This window comes from Coffea eugenioides, chromosome 4 (assembly GCF_003713205.1).
Source record: "Coffea eugenioides isolate CCC68of chromosome 4, Ceug_1.0, whole genome shotgun sequence".
Classification (NCBI taxonomy): Eukaryota; Viridiplantae; Streptophyta; class Magnoliopsida; order Gentianales; family Rubiaceae; genus Coffea; species Coffea eugenioides.
In genome coordinates this window covers 6251104-6276226 of record NC_040038.1, presented here as the reverse complement: position 1 = coordinate 6276226, position 25123 = coordinate 6251104, and the positions used below count along the sequence as shown (strand labels likewise).

The 25123-nt window shown below is 35.9% G+C and overlaps 2 protein-coding genes across 3 annotated transcripts; one reads left to right on the top strand and one right to left on the bottom strand.

Moving 5' to 3' along the window:
• Positions 1-13971: 13971 nt before the first annotated feature.
• On the top strand, positions 13972-15045 carry LOC113768876 (ethylene-responsive transcription factor ERN1-like). The gene has a single exon (XM_027313385.1). The coding sequence runs from the start codon at positions 13972-13974 to the stop codon at positions 15043-15045; it is 1074 nt and encodes a 357-aa protein (XP_027169186.1).
• Positions 15046-16833: 1788 nt separating this feature from the next.
• LOC113769503 (general transcription factor IIE subunit 1) lies at positions 16834-23893 on the bottom strand. Of its 2 annotated transcripts, none has more exons than XM_027313963.1 (10): positions 23698-23893; positions 23410-23532; positions 22626-22746; positions 21390-21518; positions 21022-21131; positions 20753-20936; positions 19137-19340; positions 18039-18269; positions 17704-17908; positions 16834-17206 (listed from the first exon to the last, which is right to left on the bottom strand). In XM_027313963.1, exons 1-10 carry the CDS (start codon positions 23718-23720, stop codon positions 17103-17105), a joined length of 1434 nt encoding a protein of 477 aa, XP_027169764.1. In that variant the 5' UTR covers positions 23721-23893; the 3' UTR covers positions 16834-17102. The 2 variants fall into 2 exon arrangements, with proteins under 2 accessions (XP_027169764.1, XP_027169763.1); XM_027313962.1 differs by lacking the exon at positions 16834-17206 and adding an exon at positions 17214-17542.
• Between the last annotated feature and the right edge of the window lie 1230 nt (positions 23894-25123).

The following is a 25123-nucleotide window of genomic DNA, read 5'->3' as shown; positions in this document are numbered from 1 at the left end:
TTGCAGATAAGAAACCACAACCACAACTATGCTAACACGGCTGTTGTTAGGTCACCTCCCATCTATTTTAAGTGCAATTGGAACAACTGATCGAGTTTAATTGCTTGGTTGAAATTTATATCTTCTTTTTTTGTATCAACCTAATTAGTTTAAGATTCTTTCCAACCGATTCAAGTAAAAGACTGACGATCGATCATTTGTAATGAAAATGCAAGTCATTGCTGACTGATCACTTGAAGGATACCACCAGCACTCAGAAAAGTTTACGACCATATATAAAAAGGAAAGGAAGCCTAACATATTAATTAAGGAGCAGGAATAGTGATCTTAGATTGGATCAGTTCGACCGTGCGTCCGGTATTACAGCATTTTGGTTAATGGTAATCTATGTTCTAATCCATATAAGTGCAAAATTGTCAAATTCTTTATGATCTTTTACAAAATGATTGAAAACTTGAACAGATTGGTCGTACAATGAAACAACGAACACTGCTTCTCGTTATACAAACCTTGAAGTTGTGTTATACAAACCTTGAAGTTGTTATCCTGTTTCAGGAAAGTACAAATGTGGAAAACATATATATGCATCACCAAAATCTTGACAGCAATTCTTCAGTAACCAAATACATCATATTCTTCTCTTAAAGAAAAGAGGGTAAACAAACATCATTAGCAGCAAAACTTGCACGAGTGGCGCACCTAAACATGGTTGCAATGTGACATTAGCAGATAATGACACATATACTTAAGCAACAATCAGAATAATAGCTTTGCATTATGTACGTCAAGAATCGTGATTCTTATCTGGGAAAGTGGCATAGTGTTATCTGCGGGATTTGATTTTTTGGCATGCTCTGAACCATTGAGGCTGACAGTAAGCAAGAATGGCAGCATGCCTTCAAAGTCTTAATCTTCAAATTTCATTTAGATTAATGAAAGGCATACTCGTAGCATACGTCAATCGCATGCCTAATGGCCCATTAAAGTTGACTTTCTTAACGATGATCTATTTTTAAGATGCCAATGTCCCTATAGCTAATATTGAGATAATTTGTGGATTAATGACAGGTTTCCCTGAATGTGGGGCCAACACCAACAGCTTATATATATATATATAGAAATTGTTTTGCTGGTTTGCAAATCCTGTTCCATCAGCTTCAAAGTGGATACCTTTTTCTACTTGCATTAATTAGTAGACATATGTCATGTGCCCTTGAGTTATTAATCTTTTCTAGGGACCTCCAAGCTGAGTTGAAAAGAGAAACATCCAAGACAGATTCCATCTGCCCTTTACCAACTTGAGTTTGTTATCAATACGATGTACTTACCAACCTGTCTGCTCGTATCTTTGCAACTCCAAGATATACAGTTTATGCGATTAGGAGCAGGTTTTATCAACCAAAAAAAAAAAAAACTCTATTTTGAAATTTGAATGAAGAGAAATTATCATCAGTCGAAGCAAGACGTAAGTGACTGTTTTTTTTTTCTTTTTTGGGTGCGTGTGGATGGGTACATCTCTTACCTTTTAGTTCGTGGCTTGGGCCATATATGATTTAACTTTCCATTTTTTTAATAGCATGATCAATGCCTCGTCAATGAATTCAAGTGCATCCGTCTCTATAGTTTCTGAATAGTTATGCATGCCACTTTCAGGAAGCTGTAGTGTATGGCTGCTTGGTGGCTTCAGGGCTCTGCCTTTACCCAGTCAAATCCATCCTAAAAAGCCAAGCAGTGCGTCGCGTCTTCTCAGATGACAAGGGTTTCTGTCAAATTTGATAGGTTGGAGCAGCCCAGTCGGCAATATGTTCAGGCAAGTCAGCATGAGTGATCAAGTCATGGTGAATTGATTCTTATTGCATTAGGCACTCGGCACTTTTGAATATTATTACTACTAGTTTTGAAAATATATCACCTTTTTTTAGTAGTATATCCGAATATTTAACTATTTATGGTTGCGGTCCACCTCATGAGAATAGCTTAAACTCAATAATGAGTACAAATTTTTCAGTTTTCTTCCTATGACCTGTGAAACATTACTAAGAATTGTATCGGTTGGCTAGTATGCGTTACATTCCTGCATGTCTAGAAATGTCAATCTATTTTACTATGAGAATGCGGAAACGTCGACTTTAGCTGACAAGTCTGACTTGGATGTGCCCGTGATTTCCCTTCAAGTGCATTGATTTTTATTGCTTTTTCGCCACACAAGTGCATCAATCAAAGTAGAATATAGGTCTGGAAATTGATATTACTGTATAGTTGGACAGTGTCAACGAAGCTTGTTATGTGGAGATATCAGAGCATCATGAATTCAAAACTGTTGTTGTATGCAGTTGCTAAATCAAAGCCAGATAGTTTATTCTGACTCTCAGAAGGTTTACCATATTAAGCCTATATTGTTAAATTCTGGCTCTCAAGTTGGCCCCCTCAGCTAATCACCATTCTACTTCTCATGATTTTCGTCGAAGGTCCAAGAAAGAGACCAGTTGTATTTCAGACACACTGGATTGGATGCTACATATGTTCCTCCCCACTCGCATCGAACAAATTCAATTGGAAAAGCTTGTTATTGATAGGTTTAATGGCTGCAAGTTGCAGATATCTTTTGCTTGGCGAAGCAACCATGAGCATTGCAGAACAGAGCTGCCTCTCTTCTCAGCCTCATCATCAGGGAAATTTTGCCTACACTTTTTTTTAAGTCTACTCATAATCACACTGCATAGAAATTGAACCCAACTTATAATCACACTGCATAGAAATTGAACCCAACTTTGAACCTTGGTTCCATATCCTTTCTATATCCCCAAAAGTTAGGGTACGTTTGATAAAACAGAAGTCTGAAATTTGAAATCTGAAGTCTAAATCCATTAAGTTATTGAATTGTTAAGTATTAAATTTAATACATTTGAGTGCATAATATATTCAATGATAAGTAAATAGCTTATTACTTAATTTTGGAAGCAAGTTTTGCTTAGAAAATTTAGTATTATTTAATTAAGTCAGATGTTCAATTTTTTGTTATCAAACGATCTGAATATGTTAATATCTGATTCCATTAAGTTTAAATGCTAAACTAGGTTATCAAACAGGGCCTAGTCTTTATTCGATTTGTTCATGGACCTTTCATCCACCAAAGGATCGTTTGGATGAGGGGAAAGAGACCCAAAGCTGCACAAGCGATAGACAAAGCGTAGAAATTGAACCCAACTTTTAACCTTTGTTCCATCATTTCTGTATCCCAAAAGTTGGGCTTTGTTCAATTTCTTCCTCGTGAACAGTGACTAACAGTGTTGTGAGGATAGTGGACTACTAATTCAGGAAGATTTGGCCAGTCCATTGCAGTTAAGTGTGCTACATTAAACTAACCCAAAGCACCAATCCTAGAGCAAGCAGAGGCATGGGGTTTGATCGCATTCTGATATCTCACCTCTTCTCTTATTAGGCATTTGATCTGCTTATATCTTGCCCCATAGAAAATGATACCCAATTGCAGAATAATAGCCGCTGCTAACAATTGAAGATTGGGGTATGCACAACCCCACCATTCTCATTTCCCGCCCCTCTCTTTGGTGGCGTCAACTAACGACAGGCCTAATAGGCTGTTATATACAACCATAAGTTGCACCAGCTTGGATGACATATCCATTAGTTCATCTTTGATACGGTTATACCTATCATAGCAACAGTTCTTCATCACCTACTCCTCTACTGTTTTCTACTACTATGTCCGCCGCTAGTTACGGTGGCTGCGACAGTGTCGAACCCCTGACACCAACTTCCCTGTTTTCCACGTTAGATGTCGACAGCAATGATGGTGGCAGCGTCGCGTCCTCGCCTTCTACTCTGCAGTGGCAGTGGCAGCCCCTCGCTCCTAAGTCCCCAATTGCTTGCCTTGAGACACACCTTTAACTATCAAATCATACTCATGGTTTGCTACATATTTTTGCATGGTATTGGAAAACGATCAAAATCCGCAACAAAATTTGATAGTATGCATATCCAATTGGCTTTGTAATGGTTAATCAAATTGCTGCTTTGTAATGGTTAATCAAATTGCTGCTTTGTAATTGTTAATCAAATTGCTTAGCCGTATTTGTACCGCGCATGGTACGTGAACTATCTACGCCCTCTAATGGAAAACTAAAAATTTATTCCTTTACTATAACAAGCCAATTTAGACCATCTGATGATAAATTAAAAATGAGTTAGTACTGTGTACAACAAAGTAGTGTGCACATGTTGTGCATAGATGTGCACCATTAAAAATAACCATTTTGTTCCATTATCATTAAAATCACTTCCAATTTTGTTCTTATATGTCACTACATACTCGTGCATGCATGCATGTATACATACATACATAAACATACATATATATATATAATACTATTTTTTATTTCAAAGATAGACTTATAGTGCACAGAACCAACTCCATTAGGGTTCTCTAATTTCCCATTAAATGTCCTATATGGACTTTGTATTATGAGAATGAGGGTTTAAATTGTTACAAAGATAAAATTAGATACAACTTTGAAAATCATGGACTAAAATAGTCATTTTTAATAGTGCACATGTGATTAACTTTGTTAGAAAATTTTAATTTTCCATTAGAACTTCGAGATTAGGATTTTTTTAAAAATAAAGATAAGAGATTAAAATGATCACAATCCCAAAGATAGAGGTCCAAAATATCATGTCTCAAATACCATGGGGGTTATTTGTATTTTAGCACAGAGGTGTTTTGTATTTTACCCAATATTTGTTCAAGTTTCAGATTTAAAGATTGGAGGTGAAGTTGGTAATATAGCTGGCTCATTGAGTTATACTGTTCACGTATTGCTTGAATATTTGTTGAAGAAAAAAATGGAATGGAACTGAAACTGAAGATGGGATTGTGAAGTGATTAAAGAGTTTTTAAAATACTCAAAAATATGCTATCCACTGTACACCTATTTTACTTTTTAAGTGAAGAATAAAGACACACTAATATTAATGATCTAAACTTAGAAAATATAATAATATTTTTTAGGCAAACAAATATAATAGTTGAAATCCTAACGGTTAAAATATTTTTTTTTTAGATTATAGAACATAAGTATAAGCTAACTAATATTTTCAAATTATAACAATTCTATTAAGATATATGGTTTATAATTTTGGCCCATTTCTCAAAATTTTCATTACTACTACTACTACTTTTTGTAATATTATTTCATCTTGGATTTAATTGAATAACAAAATACTATTGGACAAAGAATTGCATCTTGGCAAGTATGAACACTGGAGGTGATTTTCTAAAAATTGCACCCTTCAATCTTCATCTTGGCAAGCATGCGCTTGGACAAAACCAACACTTGAATTCATGATCGTTCCAATTTTACAATGCCAAATCTGCCAATTGTATGCTTGCTTTAGCAAGCTAACATATACTAATATTTAAAATAAAACTGATTCAGAGTCTTCAACCGATACCAGATATGAGGGTAGTGGTTGCTGATATTTTGCCATTAGAATTATCAATAGGCAGTCGGAAAACATCATTAAACCTTAAAACACGATGTAAAAATGAAAGCCATTTCAGAATAACGTAATCAGACTCAACAATATGACAGAATGCTAATTATTCTCCAATCACATACTAATAAAAATCAGGGCTTTGCTTTCGAGGATAGGGAAAATCATCAGTGAGCTACCACTCAAAAAGTCTCTGCCTGCAAAACGATCATTGAATGAATCAATGATTATTCCCATGAGTAAGAAAAAAACTATAGAATGCTAAAAAAAAAAAAAAAAAAAAAAAATCAATTTCAAATTTAACTTTGGACTTACACAGGAAAACAAACACAATCACATCTTATTTCTTTCCTGCTGCAATAGACAATGTTTCAATTACTATCACATTAAATGTAAGTTCAATTTGGTTTTAGACGTCTTCATAATAAAAGTATGTATGTATGTAGTGGATTCTACTTGTAGTGTAAATGCAACCAATTGATCTATGGAGTTTGAAAAGAGATTCATCAAAGGCATAGGAATACCATAAATGACTTTCTTCTTTTCAGCATCAGCCAATCATGCCAAAGGTCATCATTCGAAATAAAACGGGCAAGCTGGTGCGATGGCAAGCATGCTTCTCAAGTTCAGTCGCACCAAGAGATTCTGATTGTATTCCCGACCACTCTCGTGCAAAATTGATTGAACCTGGCAAAAAAAAAAAAACCAAAATACCCGGCGAGGAATATCTAGCAAGCCCGCGGAGGTACACGAACCTACCCTACCAGAAGCTTAACGTGCTCATTGAAAACTATTTCACCAGGGACTTTGAAATTCAAGCTTGCATCTGGGCAGAAGATCTAAAGAACGCAGAAGAAATTGTATTGACCTGTCCTAGAGGAAAGGTACTCTCCTGCAAGAAAGAAAGACGTGGTTGTTTCCCATAAGTCCAAATTAGCCAGATAGAAATCCTCGATAGAATGTTAGTTTCTGTGGTATTTCAAGGATTATAGTTGAGTATGCTTTGGCATGCAGGTGGTTTTCAAGTCCTTGGAAGTAAAATTATGGAGCAAATGGGACTACCCAACATATGGTCATGCGCCAGATTTTTATGTTGTTATATTTCTCCATCCCCAACAATTTTCATGGGAATTTTTGTCTAGGCAAAAGTTTGCTTGTTCTATAATTGATTTAACTTTTACTGGTAATATGTTCTATTGCCGTGAAAAAGGAATCACCCTCCAAGCAGTCATCACAGCAACTGATTAACAAAATCAAAGTAAACTTGCTTTTTCAGATTGATCAACCATTCAAGCCCTGCTTAATAAATAAAACAGGGAATAAAATTAAAAGAAGGTAGATTTGCATATATGGTTAAACTTCTCAAATTAATTGCTTAGATCAGACACTAGTTTCCTTTTCTTAACTTAATTTGGAAAAGCTTTTTTTTCTTTGTTTTCCAATTTGTTTGGTTTAGAGTTTTGCCACCACCCGACACGGTCTATCAAGAGGGGGAAATAATCTACCTTGTAGTCAACTCACGTACCACAAGTTTTTGACAAATGTGCAATTTGTTAAAGCATTTGCTCCATTATTCTTAACCTTGACTACGGCTTAATTAATTTAATGGTTTGGCTAACCAGTACCTCAAGGCAGAGGTCTTAGGCATTAATTATTATTATTATTTTTTTTTCTTTTTTGCAAATGAGAAGCTAATTTGAGAAGGTATTTAAATAAAAGGAGTGCAATAAATTTGAATCTGTGCATTCACATAATAAATTAACTGTAATATATGTGTTTAAAACGAGTATGCATGAAGCATATCAATTAAATAAATGTTTAATTATTTGTGCAGAAAGTTCAAAATATTATTATTATTTTTAGCTTCCCGTGACAAGACGTGCCGTCGCAACTAAACACTGCATGTAGTTTCCCGAATCTAATGCACATAATAAGTAAAGTGACAATCACACACACACGCGGATTAATTAAGTAATCAATCTGCATTGAATATATCAGATTGCATCTAAATAAACTATCCCGGAGAACATGTATGAATTTCTTCACATAATCACTAAAAAGATGTAGAAAGTTAAAGTAATTATCCAAATTAATGACGCAACATCTAATGATTCGCTGTGAACATCAGGTTGATAAATACTGTGTCTGAGATAGTAATACTACAATTCAATGAAGAAAATCAACAATATTCAGCACCCTTTTGCTCGGTGAAAAACAACAAAAAGGAAACAGTGACAAGCTCAATGGTGTAGTGGATTGGGACCAGTTGGAACAAGACGTTTATCAATACCATAAAGTGGATCGAGCCCGCTTCCATCATCAGGCGGCTCACGCTCGACCGCAATATGTCTATGATGATGATCACGGCGGTGGTGGTGGTGGCGGTGGTGATGATGAAGAAATGGGGTGAAGTCGAACTTGCTTGGCGCCATTGCTTTCCTGTTGTAGTGAGAGGTAGAAAATTGATGCATCTTTCCACTCTGTAGCCTGATAAAACTGGTGCTACTAGCCTCCCAACCGTGGAAAAGTAACAAGAGAAAATAGAGCCAAAGAATGATCATCAAGAAATGTCCAATATTCTTCAAAGACATGTTACTGAAAGAAGAAAAACAAGAGTTGAGAGGGATATATAGAACAAGCATGGAAGATATGGAATTAAGAGGGAATATAGACTTTGTTTCTTGTAGTTAAGGGGTAGCCTAAAAAGCTCAGCAAGATTGACATATTGAATATTAGTTGTAGACTAGCATGAAAATTGATGATGCTGAAGATTGCTTCCATAAGACTCACATTTTGCACTTTTTGCTGATTTAATTCAAGGCTGGATAAGAAGAGAAGGGGTTAAGGGGTAGGGGGAGGGGAGTTGAGAGGAATGTGAGGTCCAAATGCTGCGGAGAGGGAGCAAATTGTCGACCATTTCTCCAATGAAATCATGCTTTCCGTTCAAGAAATGTAGGTGAATCAAGGGCTTATAGTCAAACATTGAATTATATATATGCATGGGGAATGGGGATTAGGACGTCCAAATAGCTAAAGGGTAAATTGATGTAGTGCCTATTAGCCGCTATCCTTTTTTAAGTTCTTCAAGTTTGGTAATTCAATTTTGAGTTTATACTCGTTTGTCCATTTCAAATTCTACGAATTAGATGTTGAGTGGTTATCCATTCCATCTTTCTCCATCATGCTACAAGGAAGTAGTAGTTGCACGGTTGTTGGGTATTTTTTTTTTTTTTCTTCATGCCATTGTTACAATTTGTCAACGAGGTATTATGTCCTGCCTTCAAAGAGAAAAATTGTTGAGCATTCTGCTTTAATATATGCTAGTGACAGAAAACCAGGCAATTTTTCTTTCTTCGGATGTTTCAAATCATATTAATTTACAAAAGAAAGATCTAATTTTTGTTTCAAAAAAAAAAATTAATAACCTTAATGTGTAGAATGTTTCCATGAACCTAATCCCCCCATTATTGTAATTGTAAACATACGATGTTAATGGCCAGCAGGAGTATATACTCTTCAGTCCTGGCATCAAAAGTCATGTTTTGAAAATGTACAACTTGGGTTGAAATTAGCCTCCTTATTAATAGTTCTAGCTCTATATTTTGTTCAAGAAATTATAATTCATTCATCCTGGGGCAACAAGTGTGTGATTTAACAGCTATTTTTTCTACTTTTACTCATATAAACCATCAATGCTTGATTCAAATTTGTAATTTATGATCCAAGGCTCATCAGATGGACTTTCTAAGCGGAATTGAGAGTAAACAGATCTACTAAGAAGCTTCAGAAAATGAAGGGTTGCAAATGAATATTGTAGCCCAGAAAAAAAGTACCCTTTTCTTTATCTTTGTTTTTTTTTTTTCCCCGGTAGCATTGACTCCAATAATTCCATAGACCTTTTGCAACCTCCCTTATATTTTATGTCAAAGTCCTGAATATTGCCCAACTCCAGCTCATAATAATGTTTCATTTTTTTTGTTCATGATGCAGACACAAACCCCAACATGCCAAGAACCAAAAACGTCTAAAATTGGTGGCTTGTACTTTTTAGTTTCTTCTCCCTCTCTATTTGTCTCATTCTTTTTGTTCGAGGATAATGAGATTGTGGGAATCCCATGTCTTCTGAAGTGATGGAAATAAACTTTGAAATTTTTTAAGACCTTCTAGAACCCGAGATTGAAAAGAAAGAGTTCTTATCTAATTCGCACAAAGGGGACGAACAAGGGGTCAAATTAAACATTCATTACGATCTAACAAGTTAACAACAAGGAATAATTTCAGATACCTCCCTTGATGTTTCTAACAATTACACTTAAATGCCCTCTAAAATTAAGAATTACACTTACCTCCCCTCTGGGATGGATGTGACAACATGTCAGCACCAAAAGCCTCCTAATAACCAACTTGCCCTCAAAATGTTGTGGCTAATATCATTACAAAAACGTGAGAAAAAATTGCCTACAACAATAATATTTTTTTTATTTGCTTCTTGACGCAAGCATCTGCAAAAGAAAAATTGATTTTGTCATTTCTCAACTATTATCCTGAGAAGTAAAATTGATTTTATTATTCCTCAACTGCCACTGAGAGGAAGAATGCCAAGTGTTAAAAATACCATTCATTTTTTTACACTTTATCCATCTTATATACTGCCAAGATAGAGCCATTGCAACTTGTCCAGCCCTTCTTGCTTTTAACAATCAAAAGTGCAGAATTGTATATGCAATCTTTGTTGTATTGAGAGGATCCCTACTATTTTCATACTTTTTTTTCTCTTTTTTAATTAATTTTTATAAACAAAGTGACAAATGTTTCGTTCAGAATATAAAGAGGGTAAAGCGGCAAGAACTTGTGTGTCAGTACCTTTTTCCCACTTTTTTAACTTTCTTTTAGTGACAGGGGCTGCAATATTTATCAAATGTGTCCATCGAAGGGAGGTGAGTGTAATTTTTAATTTTAGAGGATATTTAAGTGCAATTGTCAGAAATATCGAGGGAGGTATCTGAAATTATCCCTAACAACAAAGATGAAATAAATATATTGTACATGTTAATTTCTGATAATACGAAATGACGTTCTAATTATATTGTTTACTGCAGTTTCGTTTTAACTTTTAAGCTTTAACATTTCAATGCTACATGAAGTAGTGGGGAAAGTGCAATATGCTCGAAAAGCAGGTACTGGTAACGAATTTGCACCTCACTTTTATGGTTATAAATATGGATATTTTAGGAATTTTTAACTGGTGCAATGTTGATTAGAAGTTAAATTCACCTCCCATTTCCTTTCATATTACATGTGGATATTGCTTCAATATTTGATAGAATATTACCAGCGAATTAAAAAAAAAAAACTATAGTATCCTTAACGTAGACAATGGAAAAATAACTTTGTTTGTACGAGGGAAAAGTAATGAAAATAATAAAACAGACGGTAAAAAGAAACTTGGATCAATTTGTAGGAAATAAAATATGAATGCAAATTAAGTTGAAATGTATAAAATAATCATACATTTACAGATAGAAATTTGTATTGCTGCCTTTACTTTCAGTTATACGGTTGAAAATCGCCTGAATTGAAACAAAAGAAATTCTTTTATAAATTGTTGAGAAAAAAGCAATAAAAAACAATTTAACTAGTCCAAAGTTAATTTCATAAAGTAAATCATATGGAACTTCAAATTCAGATTTCCACAAAACAAAACTCGAGTACGTATCTCTTTATTAGTGATGGTTCCATGAGGTAATTGAGGTTCATGCTCGTGTATGATTTGATGGCTAATACTGATAAAAGCTTTAATTGTTTACCCAAAACAATTTGAAAACAAAAAGAATACGATTCTTGGTGGTTTTGTAAGTATAGGGACCTAAACTATTAGTAGGCTCCCCTCATTAAAAATATTAAGTTTGAGATTCTAAAATTTCTCAATTTTTTAATAAATATATAGACATTCCCAACTTTATGTTTAGAAAAGTTCACACTAATTTTTTTTTTATATAATAAAAAGTTTGGATGGATTTAGTTCCGGTCATCGCCACGGATAGGACATGTCTCTTGAAGATTACACAGAGAAAGAATTCTTACAAATCGCTAATCAACACTTTTCTCACATCTTATTACTGTCTCATCTATAACATTGTGAATCTTGCCTCTTAAAAAAGAGAAAAAAAAAAAGTCAGAAAGAGATATGATGATTCAAACATTTACCATACCTATTTCTTTTATTACTATAACATAAAGAACAAGTCATAATTTAGTATGACACTTCTGACTAAAATTTGAGGCCAGCAAGAATGTTGAATAATAGGAAACGAAAGCCCAACTCCTCGAACTGATCAGCTACACAAATACAAACTTCTTATGGCAAGAACTTCACACATTAAAATTAATTGGAGTATCTCCTCCATTGATGATTGCCACTTTGCCCTTGGAGGCTCCCTGGTGCATTTCTGTCCTTCTCTTTTGGATTGAATTGTATTGCCTCTTTCATAGCCGAAAATAAGAAGCCGCCATTTACACTTAGCTGCAGTGCAACTGGAAATTAATATACAGTTCGAGAATCAGGTATTTTGACACAGTTGAAAGTAATGCATCAAGAACCCCCTAAGAAACCTTCTACAAAGGTAAAAATCTGATATCACTGGTCATACAACTTCTGTATAGCCTTATAATAAAAATCATAAATCAGAAAACCTTTACATGTACAGTTCTTAAAACAAGCATTCATTGGATAATAAGATTGAAACTCCAAAAATTAGAGTTCTTACATTCAAATCTTCCTTTTCCCTCCCCTTACTAACCACTGGGCCAATGGCTCAGTGGCCACCAGGGAGGGGCTTAAGTCCCTCCCTAAGGGTTGTGCCATAGCACTCCCTTAGCATTCCCCTCCCCCTAGATTAAGATAGAGTAGGTTATACAAATGTATTGTTGCTGACAAAAAAAAAAAGGATATCCATACCTTACTGGAATTTATAATTTAAACGCCTAAAATTTGGAATTTTCAACCAAGATTGATAATAAACAAGCTCTACATAATTATAAAAAAAAAAAAAAAAAAGAACACTTCAGAAATCAGGAGTTGCATATTTACATCATTCTTTGGAATCAACCAAAAACATAAAACAAAAATAGCACTAGTATTGGATTCCATTCTTTGTAACCAAAATTTTTTACAACCAAGTTTGTGGTTGACCTGCCCCAAAAACCCTTCCATTTATCTTTTTCAATCTCCTTTTCTTTGGTAGCTTTGCCCCTATTTCTACTATAGACATTTTCGACCATCTCTTTTTGTTTTATCTCAAAAGTACTACAAAACGTCCAAATAAAAAATGTTGAAATTTTTTGTTGTTCGCGAAGACACAATCCCAAACAGGCCAACAAGCAAAAACACCAAAAAAGTGGCTTGCTCCTATTAGATTTTATCTCTTTTCTCTCTCATTGTCTCAGTCATCCTCTTTGAGCAAAATGGGATTTATTGGACTCTGTTTATCTTTATCCTAGGGAAGTGGTGGCATTCGACTTTGAAATTTCTGAAGAAACCCTCCAAAAACGGAGTTTAAAAGGACAAAGTTTTTGTCGGGCTGCCATGCGTCCCCATGAATTTGGTCACAGCATAATTTCTTAAACTAGAGGAATGATTAGTGTATTTTACCACTGGACATCACTAACCAGTAGCCATCATAAACAGCAACTTGACCTCTTCTTTTTATCTTTTACTTGTGTTTTGGCATGTTATCTGTGGGATGTTATAAGGACAAGGGATTAAATTAGAATTAGGTACTCGAGATTTCATGGACTACCAAAACCCATTCCTCTCTTCTTTAATCATATTATTGATCTCCTCTATCTATTTTTCTTTTTTTTCAAGTTGTGGGTTCTATTTTAATTTGTCCTATGCTTTGAGTTCAAATATTCTCCCACTCTATAGTAATAACTTTTTCAAGTATAATTACCACTAGTTTCTCGCTAGAATTAACCCTTTGTACACTGATATGGAATTTGAATGGAAATTTTGGAGACTTGGAAGTTGAAAGAGACATAAGTATAATTATAAAAACTTTTGGAGAGGCCAATGCAATTTAGCGAAAAGATAAACCAAGAAATTGACCCTTTCGGGGGACAGGACAGTTGCAGCTGCAATCAATGGCATGGTTTCTTGCATTTTCTTTCTTCGCAATTATAGGATATGATCTGATATTTCGTTGTGGTTTATTCAGATTTTGGGAGTTTTCTTCGATACTACCAACTCGGCCTGCATCAATCAAAAGCTAAGATTGTTTTCTTCTTCGATGGAAGAGCATAATCCAGTTGACATGTAGTGACTTGTCCCCTTCTTGGTGCTGAATATGCCATCCTTAAAGATTACCATATAAGTTCTGTATCCTCAGATGCTACGTTTCAGACAAAGAGGGCACAAAAAACATCACCAACCAAAGTACCAAACCAAAACCAGAGCAAATGAAGCCTAATTCATCACCCACCGATGATGGTGTGCGAAGCAGGAGGAAAACGTCGTCCAGAGGCCACCACCGGTACGTCGGAGTCCGCCAACGGCCATCCGGGAGGTGGGTTGCTGAGATCAAAGACTCCTTGCAAAAGGTGAGGCTTTGGCTGGGAACTTTTGACACTGCAGAGGATGCTGCCAGGGCTTATGATGAAGCTGCCAGAGCACTCAGGGGAGCAAATGCTCGCACCAATTTTGAGTTGCCTGAGAACGATGATGATGATTTGCCTGACAAGGGTGAACCATTCTCCTTTGAAGAAGCCTGCAGGACTGAAGAGCCTGAAGGCCTTGTTGGTGCTCTCAAGGCTAAGTTATACAGTGAAACCAACAAGACTTCCTTAGGAATACTGAATATCAATTCTCAGGCAAACACAGCTTCTTCGCAGCAGAGTACTCCTCAATCCACTGTCAATCTTCCAGTCTTTTCCTTCAATAACATCTCCAATGCCGCGGCCGCGAATAAGCCACAAACATCTGCTGCTCCAAGCTTGGCAAACAACATTGGATCATCATCTGTTGGGAATAGCATTAATCCAATGGTCTTAGGACATAATTATGATCATAGTTTGAGGCAGAACCATGATCAAGTTGAAGAAATGGTGCAAAATAATTCAGCTAGTGCTATGCAATGGCAAATAGGATCCCCGGCCTCAGGCATGATGTGGGCTAATAATCAGCATGGAGTTGCATGGGCAGCTCAAATAAACCATGTTCAAGAACAGGATCCCCTGTTCACTACTTCCACAACTACTAGTGCATGGTCAATTCCAAGTACAACAAGTCAATCAAGTGTTGAAATGCCTTATTCATTCCCTGCCAGTAGTTCAAGTGGGCAGTTGATGACAAGTAATACAGGAAATGTGGACATGTTACATGTCCAGGAGGTTGTGTCTCAAATGAGCGGATTAAACTCAGGAGTGGCTATGCCCTCAGAACAACAGATTTTGCATTGTGAAAATACCAATTGGGGTAGTGGTGTTAATGCCACTTGGGACCCTTTTCTTTACGTTTCCTCTGTCTTAGGCTGAAAAGAAATTAAGGGAGGAAAACCATTAGGTTGTAGCTTGACAATCATGAGTTAACCAAATTCTTTGAATTTTTATCCTTCTGCTAAAATGGCAATTCCTTCCTCGTTGTCAAGCCTACAAGTTTTTAACTGCTTCTTGTGATTATTTGTGAATACGCAAGATCTGTGATTCATTGCAACCCTTCTTGGATTTGTTAAACAAAAGACAAATTTGGCATTGATGAAATTGCAAAATTTGTGCTTCATTTCATAATTCAAGGGGTTGTGCCATTTTTGGCAAGTACCACAGACATTTCCATTTTGTAGCTCAAAACATATACAAGATCAATTGACAGTGACATTAAAGCTCAAAGCTGATTTTGTCTTGTCTTTGCTTCTGATGTTTCTGCTGTGAAGTCCTTAATTTATTGTACTCCCATAACGAACTTAATTTCTGCCTAAATAAGCCAAGCATTTTAGCAGTGAATAAAAAAGGCAGAGTCCGATTTGACTGATTTTAATCCTACACCAATCTGCTTTTTGCCAAACTAGGTGGAGCACCATTAGGAATGATAAACATCAGCAGCAAAGTTCTCTTGAACTGAGAAAGTTTGAACTTTGGGATTATTTCTTCTGTTGTACAAATGAGTTCTTTTCTTATTTTTTTTATTTTGCATGCAGTTCTTCATTGATTCTAAAGCTAAGCAATAATTTGCTTCCGCCCACAAGAACCCTGTATTATAAGAGTTACATGATAATTTCTTTAAAGGGTCTTGCTCTTAATAAAGTTAAATTCCTCTAATAAAATTCTTCGTCCCCCCCAAAATTTTTGGATAGTGATTCTTCAATTTTTTTTTTTTTAAACTACACCAGGTTGCTTTCTCCCCAGATACAGGAAACAAGTTTTTTTTTTAAAAAAAAAATTTGTGGAACAAAGTCTCCTGTACTAAAAAAGTATAAATTCTTAGATTGAATGGGTTCTGCATAAACTTTTGCCTTTTCTTTTTAGCGTGAAGCTGTGTTAAGCCAAGATATAACGCAATCTATTCTAAGGTAATGTATTATTTATTTAATAACCACCAAAAACTAGCATTGATGTGACCAAGGTAGGTTTTACCGATACTATCTTCTTGTTTTCATACATCTGCTGCCTTACCAAAGAAAACACACTTATCCATCAACGTATTCTCTCATTTAAATTTGCCAATTGTCCTTCTCTTTTGGAACTATTATGATTCCACGTCATTCACCATTGTTGTACGGTTGTCCTTAGAAATTCAAGTTCGTCCTAATTGTGCGTCATTTACCCAGACTTTAATATTCGTATGGCGTACGTATTTGGTTGGAACTTGGAATGGTCAATTTTTGGCGCAGCCCGCTTCCGATTTTCGAACAATACAACCAAGTACCATTTTTCCTTTTGGTTTTAGTCTTTGAGCTCTATCATTTTAGGGCTTTTCCAATATTCAAAGTAATCCTAAACTATCAATTTCAACACTTCGGACAATTTGATTTGTGACATATTCTTCGAACAAATAAAAAAGCAATAGATTTTTCCAAAAAAAAAAAAAAAAAGAGAGAAACACGGCCAAATTTCCATCACGGCCATTTGTCGCTAATTTCCATCTATATTTGTACTCTTTTTTTTTTTAAATGAAGTTGAATTCCATGTGCAAAACAGAGTTGATACATGCTCGAGGAAAAAGTCACGTAAAATTTGTGAGAGAGAAGACGGTAGAACGTGAGATGAAGAAAGAACCAGGAAACATTTGACCCCAAGCGTTTGTATAATTCTACTTTAACTCCCGAGTTTGATTAATTCTGCCTGGCCAAAGGGCATCATATCACTCAGCTATTAATTGACTTGAAAAGTAACTTTTCTTGTTCAACATCATACCGACCTAACAAATCAACTTTCTCTAAACAATGGGTAGAATAGAATGTGGGTTTCAAAACTGTAGGGAGATAACGGATATGTTCGCTCAAGCACTGGGACTTCAGTATCATTTTGCCCATTTCCCTTTTTTACACGCCTGATACTACATCAGAATAAAAAAGTCAACAATTTTTTACAAAACATCAGCCTTCCTCCCAATCCAAGCCATCGTCTTCGTCATCATCTCCTGAAGCATCCGCTTGGACATTTAAGTCATTAACCTTGAAATTTTCGCTCGTCGTGTTGCCTGGGGATCGACAGTGTAAACCTCATTGACGATGGTAACCAGCAAAGGTTTACAAAATACCAGAAGAAGTTAAAATGCCAAATAATTAACACACAAGTGATTTCAACAGCATATGCATTTCAGTGGTGATGTCTAAAGTAACCAAATTTGGAAGATTAGAGCACTCTGGAAAGAATCTAAAAAGTTAGATCACGTAAACCAGCAGAAAGAATTAGAAAGGAGAGGAAATGGCTAAAAAGAGCAGGATATGAAAGCCTTTGCACGACTTTTTCTGGTACAAAATAATCTCACACAGGAAGACTTGTGTTCTCTTCCCATTGAATAACTTAATCAGATCTGCATCAAGCATGCAATAAACAATTTATTTATAGAAGTTTCACACTTTGCTTAAGGCAGTCATTGACCATGCCTAGCATATTATCTTCAGATAAAAAGCTTTAACAAACAAGTATCAGATATCCTTAGAATTTAAAGTAACAACTCGGAAAATGTTTTACCTGCAGGAGCTGCCTCCTCCCATTCAACGTCGTCTCCATCATCTTGATCATCACGCTTAGATTTCATTCCAACTTGTCTTTCAAATGATGTATCAGCAGCACCATTGGAAATACTAGAATTTGGCAATCCCTGTTCCCTGAGGGCAGCTTCTTGTTCATGTTGACGCTGGAGTAAAGCAGCATAATATGCTTTGAAATACTCGTCCTACAAAAAGTAACAAGAAAATTCAATTAAGAGATTAGGAACTTGAGAGAGAAATAGTGAAGCTTGTGCCAAAATTAATCAGGAGAACTGAGCCTAAATAAAAAAGCACCAGACTTTTCATTTTTCTAACCTGTATATTCTTCACGTCTGTTTCAGCTGCAGATTTCTTCTCATCAGATGATCCAGCAGGTGCTGAAGAACCATCCATCTTAGCCTCCTCCTTGACCTCGCCTCTTTGCTCCTTTGTAAGGATCATGCCTTGCTTAATCATCCATGGGGGCAAAACTTTCATAGGTTTACTTGCACTCTCAGTTTTAATATTCTCTCCTTTTTCTTCAGTACCAGAGAAATCAACTTCAACCTGCCAAAAGCCATCCATAAGCCTCTCTAATTCCTAACTATTTTATTTTGTGTTTTGGTGGATTCTATTTTTTTTAGAAAGGAGAGGAGGGGGGGGGGGGAGGGGGACAGGAGAGGGATGAACAACAGGTCTTTCCTGGTATTATCCCAAAATGTATATAGACCCTTCTCACAGGCTGCGTGCTAATGGAAGTGACCACAATAAGGACAACAGTCAAAGATTTGTCTCATTCTCTAAGCAACAGCAACAGCAACTTCTTGGACTTGGACAATAACAAGTACAGACTAATTTCCCTTGCAATATGCACCAGTATATGACATTCAAAAGGACTAATTTAATTCAAAAGGCTATGTTCTTTCAAAGATTTTCAAAGTGCAACTAGGCATAAAAGCAAAAGCAATCCAAATACAACTAAGAGCATGAACAAAAACAGCTGCACTGAAAAGTGAAACAATCTCCAACACATACTTGGGAGCTTGGACTTTGGAAAAAGACATCCAAATGTACTATGTTGATCAATGTCCTTGGATAAAGATTGGAAAACCACTACACACGCAGATATAGTCAAACTCCATTATGAAATGCATCAGGAATTTGAGAATGACTGGAGCAGAAGTGACATGTAAAGGAGCATATGGGGCCAAGGTATTCCTTCATTTTTGATGCACCATATTCTGATTTTAGAACTTTACATAACTGTATCTCCGTCCCTAGCTCTTTAATCCTTTCTAGTTTAGAAAGCCAAAAGTAAACATACATGAGCTAGGCTGCTTCATGAAGAACATTGACAACAGCAAACCCTACAAACCCCTAAAATCAACAAAGAACTTTTAACACATAAGCACACAGGTCGGTTTAAGAGGTAACCTTTGTGTCACCCAAAAATGGCATAGGCGTTCCTCCAAACCCAAGTCCCTGTCCAGATTTAGAGGGATCATTTCCATTAAGATCTCCATTTGCTGCCCGAGCAGCAGCACTTGCTCGAGCTTCCCATGCTTGGAGATTACCAAATTCAGGAACTGGCAAATCTTTTACTCTATTGAGTTGATCCATCAATGGCTTCAGCTGTGTCTGCACTCAGATATTACTATCTACTCAAATTACAGGAACAAGAAAACTAAATATAATATACTTAATAGAAAAGGGAAACAGCTTATGGAATATATGATTAAATATGAGACCTACAGAGAGACAATCAAATCCTTGGAAGTACAAAGCAAAATTTGCAACTAGGCATAACGGAAAGAATAAGCTAAAAAATGGGTGAAATGAAAGTATTAAGGACATCTCAAATCTAAAGTTACACTGTAGTAACTTCATATAAATTGTTGCTCCGAAATTACACCTTAATACCTTCATGGGTCCCTACTATCTAGACAAAAGACGGCATAAAAAACTTATAAATTGATGCCAAGAAAGGGAAAAACCACAACAGATACATTGTAAGTGAACCAGAATCTACATGTCTATATCCAATTCTACCCACTACAAAAAGCCAAATGATCACAGTGCCTGCATGTCTCTAGAATCACTAAGACCACTTCTTCATACACAGAGTGATTGCTTCAGGCAACAGCACAATGAAATAAGAATATTTTTCCATGACAACATAACTGTACAAATAATTTCAACTACACTCTTTGGGAAACAGACATTTGCCATTTGGGAACTAAGAAAGGTGTTTCACACTGTAAATCATGTTTGGAACACATACAAACGTACAATACTGCAAATGAATATAAAATAAAATCACTACTGTCATTAGCAGCATGTTGCATAAAGGGAACGTAAAAACCCACTCGAATATGTCTTTAAATTGCTTTCAGCATTAAACCCTCCTAAGAAACTCAGTTTCAGTAACCTCAACTGACTCTAATGCCCATGGTTCTTGATGTAATTAACCACCAGAAACTATCAGCAGCCCATACTTCAACCATTATGGACACCTTCTTTTAAGTGGATAAGTAAGAAAATCTATTTCTATCATAATACAACTATATATAAAACAATATTGACCTGTTCAAGCAAGTGAAAAGTTGAAAATGGCTTGGTATAGCGGCAGTGATCTATCCACCTTGTAAAAGACATTTTGCAACTCACACAATGCCAAATTGGCTTCAAGGTGCAAACTTAGTGCCAAATTATCCATCACTATGAGTTACTCTATAGGAATGAATAGGCCCCCAGATGTGAAGTTTCAAAAAGTGTACCAATCAAGGATCTTAAATTTCAGGTCTAACTTTAACTAACGAGCGCCGAGACTTAACAAGACTGTTTGCCTCTCTAAATATTGTAAAAGAAGCAGTTCTCTTACTTTACAGCAACTAAAGAAAAACAGAAAATTTTGCCATTTTCCAAAATTAAACCATTTGCAAACATATTGCACTAAAGGCATTAGATCCCTTCTACAACTCCAAAATTGCATAACAAGGATAATCAAATCACACCAGTAGCATGTACATCTAGCAAGCATGAAGACAAACCTCCATCTTTTTGAGCATGTCCTCTAGTTTATCACGTCGCCGCCTTCTTGCATTGTCGTCTCCATCTCCCATCTCTTGAGCAGTTAACTTTTCACTCTCTGCCACAAGTTCTCCATTGCAAATTTCACAGTGGAAATACTCATCAAGCATAGAAACCAGCCGCAGGGCATCCAAAGCATTATATCTGGATTTTGAATACCAACTGATTCCTCAAAGCCTTCAAGAAAATGTAGATACATGATTTTAAAAAATAGCAGCAGCTATAAAACCTTTTTCCACAGTTCGGACACACGTATTCCTGAACAGTATTCTTGTTATCTAGCTCATCCTTTAACTTTTTCCTCATGCGGTGTAACCTGTACCTCACAACATCGTATATCTGCAACAAAATCCTCACCTTAAAGTTACCCAACTAAAATCAATTCATTCATGATATGTTCTGTTACAGCCCATTACATCAAGTATATATATCACGTGGACAGTGTAGTTTTAACTCTTTAGTTGAAAAGTCCAATATTTAACAAAACCATCATCTGACAAGATAATGACTTATGCAATGGAAACATTGATGTATCAGTAAATGCCCATTTTAAAAAGTGGATAAAGAAAGAGACATTAGGTCCTCACACAACAGCACCTGTGCATAGTCCAGACAGCAATAAGAGTGGGTATGCATCTTAATTTTTTCATCTCCTTCTCTCCCATTGTGATGACCATCAGCTGTAGCAGCTACAGCAGCATTGTAAACTTTAGCACCTTTTGCTGTCTGTGCATTGTTATACAAGGAAAAACAACTTTTTCCATCAAAAGAAATGTACTAGAGAATATCAGTACAAATCAATCACAAGCCATCAGAGGCAAAGAACATCTACTATCGTTAAAATTAAGTTGCACATATCCAACAAAACTCGGGAACCATCATTTGGTTGTCTCTCAACAGAAAAGAAAAGCACCATATCCAATCAAAATATCCAAGCAGGTACCAAGCAAACCCAAATGAGAAAAGTAGAGGATTACAAGGTTTCTCAGAAGAATCTATACCTATGAAACTGAACCAAAATTACACTATCTTTTGAATCTTTTATAAAGTGGAAATTATCCTCTGAAGCACCTTAATATGAATCAGTCATGAGAACAAAGATGTCTACTGGTAGAAGTAATGAAATATTATAATCACAGATTCTCTGGGCTCTTTCATGATACTAAATGAATGCCAAGAAGCAGGCTTGGGCTTATTGGGAGGGCTGATTATCTGAGAGGAGACTGTTGGAGCTTGATATGCTGAAAGGGGACAGTCAATGGTTCTTATATTACTAGTTACCCAATAATTAACTAATGCCGAGAGAGGTTTTTTCAAGGTTCTGAGCTGCAAACTACATAAATATTAGGTCCAACAATCAAGATCCAAATAAAACCAAATGTGTTGCGGTTAGACATGAAAGAACCTAGGCATTTTCATATTCAGCGAATTCATTTTGCAGACTGTCACATATTGTTGATATCTACAATCTCCATCAGACAGATATGTGATTAGGAACAGCAGGTTAGAGATTGTTTTCTACAAGGTCCATAACTTCAGAAACCAAAGTGGCACTAAAAGGACTTGAGACATCAGCTCCACATTACAAGAAAGAATTCAACAAATGCCAGAATGCATCATGGAACAATAAGAAGACATTTATCCCAAGCTGAAGGAACGCGGTCAGACGATGCAGAAACTTTGGCAGCCAAAGCTCAATAATCAGAAGGGATATCATATATTTGCAATTAAATGTATTCCAAGGGTTAATTAACAATACCAGTAATATATTATAAGGCAAACAATAGAAACAATATAGAACTTAGGGCAAGAATTAAAAACTGGAAACCTGACCTCTTTCCTATGATCCCGTGTAACCAGCTTCTCTTCTTCAAAGAACCGCAAAGTCCGGCGAAGTTGCTTGGAATGCAATTTCAGATCCTTTGCCAAATCCTCTTCCCGTACCCATTGCCGCCTGGAATTATGTCGGAATTATAGTTAAAAAAATGACAAAACCCCCATAATCATCCAAACACACTACTCCAGACACCAAAAGGCCAGACAAAAAAGAGTAAAATGTGTTATAGGAAATACAATTGAATCAGAGATGCACCTCAAAACGTAAGCATATACACACGCAAAAGTAGATTAACAAATACAATTCCTACATGCCATGGAAATGTATATTGCTGAAGCATCATCTTCAAAGTGAAGTTTTAGATCTTTCATATCCAAATTGATATTAATATTTTACCTTGCTCGACACCATCCGTCTTAAGAATTACCCCTTACAATAAAAAGATAATTTGCCACCATGTATTCCAGACATAAATTGACTTTCGCATTCAGTTAAATTTTCAAGCTTTAAACCAACAGCTATACTATGACTCGCAGTTCAAAAACCACCAATGCAAACATAAAAATTGCGTCCACGATAATTCATCTAATCCAGGTATGCTGATATTGACACAATCTATTTAATTAACCAACACCAAGCTTCTAAATTTCCAGCACTTCTCAAGTTCCATTCTATTCTCAATCGGTATAAGCAACAATATAAACATACATAATTTTTCCGATCAAAATTAGCGGCTTGAAAGAAAATTTTAAATCAAATAACCAAAAAAAAAAAAAGAACCTGGTGAGAGCATCAAGAACCACAACAGCAATTCCTCGATTGTCACTTCGTCCGGTCTTGGGCTGATTATCTCCTTTCGTCGTTATATCATCATAAAATGCCCTAGCAGCTAACTTGACCAGTCTATCCAATTAAATTACAATAAAATTAAACAAATCGCATCGAAATTAAACCGAAATGAGCTATATAACTGAAAAAAGATTACAATTTTACAATATTATCGATCACATATGTGAGTTCATGAGCTCAATGGTTCTTGATTTACAGTTCGTAAGATATTCCTCTTACCGATTGAACGGCTCCACGCTCATTCTCGTTCAATTTAATTGCGTTTTATTGAAAAGTATCCGGTCATTATCCAGTAAAAGCTCTGAGAATTTGACGACAGAGGAAAGAGATCACCAGCTTGAAGGTTCGAGAGAACCGGGGTAGGATTTCTGGCTTTTTGGCTGCTGCTTTGCAGATTATGACTGCTGATGCGACTTGCTTGCTTCGATTGTTTTAATAAGGTAATAGTGTAAAACTTAATAGTTATATTATTACGGTTTAACACACCCCCCCCCCCCCCCAGCTTGAACGCCTGAAGTATTCACACCATCGTGTGTTGCAGGCTTGCAGCTACTATTTTTGTAGCTTGTGACATGTTATTGGGTTATAGTTCTCGCTTTAATTGGATTGGATTAAAAAAAAAAAAGTGTACTTCACCAAAGGTAAAAGTTACAATCACACAACAACATTTTAGAAGTAAATTTACGTGTCTGTTTGAATTTCATAATAAAATCCATAACACCTAAAAGTTGTCACACTTAATTAAGGGCAGTGCTAATCAAATAGTTACATCTGGATATAATCTCTAATATTGACAATCAATCCATTTCGTCTTATAAACGGGTATGACATTGTTATTGTTTCATTAAATTTTTTAACCTATATAATACTTCTTGAAACAAATAACTCATGTGGATAGATTATTTAGTTTTAGGTTTTACTAACAGATGTCCTACAAGCACTCTCGTTAATTAGTACATCTATATTTTATCCAACCTACCATTTGATACACATACTAACAATTATCATTTTTCTTGTATTTATACACTTTTTCTAATTAATCCCTTTACATTTATACGCTTTCCCTAATTATTCTTATATTTCTAAAAATCTAACATATAAAATATATTTTAATAACTGCCCATATGGCACCCGTTATACTTTTTTTTTTTTGTCGACACAGGGGTGCTCGGGTCAATTCTTACGGAGCTCGACTAATCCCCTGCGGCCTGAGTCCCGCGCCCCAACCCGACCAAGGCACGATAAGTGCACAGGCGCCCCCATAGCGCAGTTTCGAATCCGGGACCTGAAGGTCCCAAGGAAACGCTACTATCATGTGGCTAAACCCGTGGGAGCTTTATGGCACCCGTTACGCAGACGGTTGGTTTTTATGATTAGCAATGAAAAAAGTAACACCGTTTTTGCTTAATGTGGCAAAATGATCAAAGTCCCGTGTATTCACGGAATAATCAAAGTCTTTTTCATAATATGTATATTGAATCAAACTTTAGGTACGATACTAATACCAATATTGTTTGAACTCATCATCATCATCATTTAAAATGAAAATTATGCTTGCTCACTTGACATTTGTCATAATTACAAAACTTTATAACTTCTAAAACTACACGCTGTTTCAAATTTTTAATTTTAACATAATATGTAT